This window comes from Dama dama, chromosome 7, assembly GCF_033118175.1.
Source record: "Dama dama isolate Ldn47 chromosome 7, ASM3311817v1, whole genome shotgun sequence".
Taxonomy (NCBI): domain Eukaryota; kingdom Metazoa; phylum Chordata; class Mammalia; order Artiodactyla; family Cervidae; genus Dama; species Dama dama.
Genome location: NC_083687.1, coordinates 22115063 through 22120551, shown reverse-complemented (window position 1 = coordinate 22120551; position 5489 = coordinate 22115063). Strand labels below are relative to the sequence as shown.

Below are 5489 nucleotides of genomic sequence, written 5' to 3'. Positions count from 1 at the left end.
CAGCTCTCTGCCCCCGAGGCTTCTGGGAAATGTAGTCCGCGTGGCTCCGCCCCTTTCGGCCGAGTTCTCTGATTAGCCGCAAGCCAGCTGCCCCTGAACCATTCCCCCGGTGTCCATAGTAACAGGGCTCCCTTCTCCACCCTCTGCACTCGCCCCTGCTGGATCCAACCCCTGCCTTCTGTCCCGGATAGCCAGGACTTGAAAAAGACGTGGACGTGGGAGGAAGAGATGATGCAAAAGTTACCTAAAAATTGGGGCGGAGAAAAGAGGCTACAGTTAAGAAGTCGAGCAAGCTGCAAAAGTAACAACGGAAAAATTGGGAGGTCCAGTGAGTGCCCTGTTCCAGGGCGAAGAAGCAAGACTTTGCCCTTCTCTGATTCAGGAAGGTGCTAGACAAAAACATGGAATTCATTTCCCCAACAGTGCTTATAATCTTGGGTTGTGTTGCTGTTTTATTATTTCTTCAGTGGAAGAACTTGCGTAGACCCCCGTGCATATCGGGCTGGATTCCTTGGATTGGAGCTGGTTTTGAGTTTGGAAAAACCCCTCTAGAATTTATAGAGAAAGCAAGAATCAAGGTATGTGGCCTGAGCACATGGGGTTTCCGGAAGAGATAATGTATTCTTTTTTATTTTCTTTCGTTACATCTCAAATTCAATGTTAGAACGTGGCGAACCTACCTACTGCCCTCAGTTAAACGATCTAGCCATTTATGAGTAAGTTAACTAACAATCAACTGTCTTATGCAAGATTTTTCTAAAGAAATAGGTTTTTATGAGTTGTGAAATACAAGACAGCTTGTCAGTACCTTTTTGGAAGTAGAAATTAATTTAAAAGTGCTAGTTACTTCATCATAGATTAAAAATCCAAAGTGTACATATATATTAACTAAATTCAATGATTGGGAAGACAGGAGTGTAATATAATTAATTTCGATTTATGAAAACACTTAATAAGTGAGTATCCAAACCAAGATTAACACCAGGCAGTTGTAAAAATGGCTTGCAAACTTGGTTTTTACAAATAGAGTGGGCACTGTATTTTCGGCTGGTGTTATTTGATTATGGTGAGGTCCATTTTCACTGCACACTAAGGATATTAGTAATCACTGTTGTTGTACATGTTTTTGTCTTTAAAATCACTTTTAAATATATCTTTCAAAAATAGTATATAGGTTGCTGCTAACTTTTTTCTTTATTTCAAACAATACTTCAATGAACAGTCTTGTGTGTATGTTCCTGTGTGTTTGCATTGTTTGTACTTTTTGCACTTACCTGATTGTTTCATCTGAATAAATACCTAAATGTGAGACTACCTAAAAGACATTAAATTGTTTATATTATTGTGTTGCACCTAGGGATTATGTAACAATTAAAGAATTATGTAAGAATCCTTTTTCTTTTCCTTTGAGTGTAGGAGATTTCCTGACTCTCATATTCTGGCCCATACTAGGTACCATAATTCTTGCTAGTTTGATAGATGAAAAATACTATCTTTTAAAGAAATACGTCTTTGTCTTCTGTAGCCTTCCTTAGATATATGATTTTGATAAGTCTTTAGGAATGTTTCTGAAAGCTTGTCTCAGAAAGTCAAGCAAGGTCACAAAGTTTATTCTGTTTTCTTGTAAAAGGTTTATAGCTTTGTATTTTACATTTAGGTCCTAAAGCCACTTAGAGTTAATTTTTTTGTAACGTGTACAGAAAGGATAAGTTTCATTTTTTTTCCATCTCCATGTCCAGTTGTTTCCATATTATTTCTTCAAGGACTTTCCTTTCCTTACTGAATTGCCTTTTGCATCATTTCAAAGATTAATTGACCATATATGTGTAGATCTATGTCTAGCCTTTCTATCCTATTCCATTGATTAAATGCCCACTCCTTTGTTAACACTAATACTACAGTTTTATAGTAAATCTTTAAAACAGGTAGTGAAAATTCTTTGAATATTTTGGCATTGATGTGGCATTCAAGATTCAGTTCAGTTCAGTTCAGTCGCTCAGTTGCGACCCCATGGACTGCAGTATGCCAGGCTTCCTGTCCATCACCAACTCCCCAAGCTTGCTCAAACTCATGTCCATCGAGTCGGTGATGCCATCCAACCATCTCATCCTCTGTGGTCCCCTTCTCCTCCCGCCTTTAATCTTTCCCAGCATCAGGGTCTTTTCCGATGAGTCAGTTCTTTGCATCAGGTGGCCAAAGTATTGGAGTTTCAGCTTCAGCATCAGTCCTTCCAATGAATATTCTGGACTGATTTCCTGTAGGATTGACTGGTTTGATCTCTTTTCTATCCAAGGGACTCTCAAGAGTCTTCTCCAATACCACAGTTCAAAGGCATCAATTCTTGGGTGCTCAGCTTTCTTTATGGTCCAACTCTCACATCTGTACATGAATACTGGAAAAACCATAGCTTTGACTAGACAGACCTTTGTTGGGAGAGTAATGTCTCTGCTTTTTAATATGCTGTCTAGTTTGGTCATAACTTTTCTTCCAAAGAGCAAGCGTCTTTTAATTTCATGGCTGCAGTCACCATCTGCAGTGATTTTGGAGCCCAAGAAGATAAAGTCTGTCACTGTTTTCATTGTTCCCCCATCTATTTGCCATGAAGTGATGGGATCGGATGCCATGATCTTCATTTTTTGAATGTTGAGTTTTTAGCCAGCTTTTTCACTCTCCTCTTTCACTTTCATCAAGAGGCTTTTTAGTTCTTCTTTGCTTTCTGTCATAAAGATGGTATCATCTGCATATCTGAGGTTATTGATATTTCTCCCAGGAATCTTAATTCCAACTTGTGCTTCATCCAGTCAGTAATTTCACATGATGTACTCTGCATATAAGTTAAATAAGCAGGGTGACAATATGCAGCCTTGATGCTTTCCCAATTTGGAACCAGTTGGTGTTCCATGTCCAGTTCTAACTGTGGCTCAAACAAAACCTTGTGAGCACCAGGATGCAGGGACCCCACAAGAGACTGAGCCAGACTTGCCTTTGAGTGTTTGGGTGTCTCCTGTGGAGGCATCAGTCAGCAGTGGCCTGTTGCGGGGATAGGGGCTTTGGCTGCAGCAGACCTGGGAGGCTCTGCGTGTGTGCCCCACCATAGAGTCACTGAGCAGACGACCCACAAACTGCAGAACAATTTTATCAAAGGAATTCTCACACTGTTGTGAAAGCTCTAGGGCCCATAACAGGTTTTCCAACATCTGGGGATCTGGAGAGGGACTGAGAACCCCCAGGGCATTTGACTTTGGAAGCCAGTGGGATTTGATTACAGAACTTCTATAGGACTAGGGAAACATACTCTTGGACAGCACGAACAAACCCTTGTGCACACCCGGACCCAGGAGAAAGGAGCAGTGACCTCACAAGAGACTGAACCAGACTTGTCTGTGCGTGTCCAGGAGTCACCAGCGGAGGCGTGGGTTGACAGTGGCCTGCTATGGAGTCGGAGACTGAATTCTGCAGTCTAGCATAAGTCCTTTTGAAGGAGGTCTCCATTAACCCTACCATAGTTTGGCTTTAGGCCAAACAACTGGGAGGGAACACAGCCCCACCCATCAACAGACAATTGGATTAAAGATTTACTAAGTGTGGCCCCACCCACCAGAGCAGGATCCAGATTCCCCCACAGCCAGTTTCTTCCATCAGAAAGCTTCCACAAACCTCTTATCCTTATCCATCAGATGGCAGACAGAATGGAAACTACAATTACAGAAAACTAACCCAACTGATCACTTGGATCACAGCCTTGTCTAACTCAATAAAACTATGAGCCACGCAGGCCATGTAGGGCCACCCAAGATAAACCTACGGGTCATGGGGGACAGTTCTGACAAAATGTGGTCTGCTGGAGAAGGGAATGGTAACCCACTTCAGTATTCATGCCTTGAGAACCCCATGAACAGTATGGAAAGGCATTTAAGATTATTTGCATTTGAATATAAAATTTTGAATTGGCTTGCCAATATCAATAATAAAAACTGATAGAAGTATAATTGGAAGTTTGTTAAGTCTATAGAAAAATTGAGGGAAAATTGACTTTTTAATGATATTGTCTTCTATAACTGCCATATCTCCCATTTGTTATATAATATTTTTAGGCATATTCTGTTGTTTCTGATGATGGGAGTCTTGCCTGTGATTGTTAATTATTTTCCTGAAGTATTTTATATTCTTGAGGCTATTGTAGATACCTTGAGGATATTGCAGAAATTGTAGATTGTTTTCACTTTTTTTTTCCCTCTTGGCTGCACTGTGTAGCAGGCATATGGGGATCTTAGTTCACTGACCAGGGATCAAACCTGCACCCCCTGCCTTAGAAGTGCAGAGTGTTAACCACTGGATACCCAGGGAAGTCCATAAATTGTTTTCACTTCTGTTTTCCAGCGATATCACTCTGGCACATAGAAGATATAATTGTTTTTGTTTTGTATTCTCTTATCTTGCCAAATTCACTTATTAGTTCCAGTAGTTATTTTGTAGATTTCCTAAGATTTTTAGACATACACAGTATATCCTACAAACAGATAAGTTTATTTCCTGTTTTCTGATCTTTATGCCTTTTATTTATTTTTCTTACATAAAGAGAAGTGAAGTGAAGTGAAAGTCGCTCAGTCATGTCCAACTCTTTGCGACCCCACGGACTATAGAATCCATGTAATTCTCCAGGCCAGAATACTAGAGTGGGTAGCTGTTCCCTTCTCCAACATAAAGAGAAACTTCTAACAGATTGTTAAATAAAAATGGTGTACATAGATAAGCTTGTCTTTTTCCTAATATTCGGGGGAAAGTGTTCAGTGTTTCAGCATTACATTTCTTATTACCTGTAGGTTTTTCGAAGGTGCCTATTTCAGACCTGACCTGGTCCATACCCAGAATTCACAGATGCTACCAGGGAAATAAATAGTGCCCTAGTCACTAAATCAGTTCATTCCTATTCTCAGTGTTGTTTTAGTCCATTTAGATCTTATTGTTTCCCCAACTCTCTGATGCCTTTAAAAATATGATTTTTGTAATCTACCCCTCTTTTCTTTCATCCTACACAGACACAAAGGCATATCTGCATTTGTTTTTTTTTTTTTGGGGGGGTGGGGGTTGATTGTTTATTTTACTTTCATCATTTTAAGATACCTTTGCTGAGTACAGAGAACTACACTGATAAGTATCTTCTTTTTTTTTTTTTTTCATTTATTTTTATTAGTTGGAGGCTAATTATTTTACAATATTGTAGTGGTTTTTGCCATACATTGACATGAATCAGCCATGGATTTACATGTGTTCCCCATCCCAATCCCCCCTCCCACCTCCCTCCCCATCCCATCCTTCTGGGTCTTCCCAGTGCACCAGCCCTGAGCACTTGTCTCATGCATCCAACCTGGGCGGGTGATCTGTTTCACCCTTGATAGTAAACTTGTTTCAATGCAGTTCTCTCAAAACATCCCACCCTCGCCTTCTCCCACAGAGTCCAAAAGTTTATTCTGTATATCTGTGTCTCT

The 5489-nt window shown here is 40.3% G+C and overlaps 1 protein-coding gene across 2 annotated transcripts in view; it reads left to right on the top strand.

The window, feature by feature from the left end:
- Nucleotides 1–171: 171 nt before the first annotated feature.
- LOC133059564 (24-hydroxycholesterol 7-alpha-hydroxylase) overlaps nt 172–5489 on the top strand; it is an 82715-nt gene continuing 77397 nt past the window's right edge. The window contains exon 1 of one of the 2 annotated variants that reach the window (XM_061146865.1): nt 172–578. In XM_061146865.1, the coding sequence (XP_061002848.1) occupies nt 402–578 (177 nt within the window). In that variant the 5' untranslated portion in view covers nt 172–401. The remainder of the gene's footprint in view (nt 579–5489) is intronic. The other variant, XM_061146866.1, reaches the window with a different exon arrangement.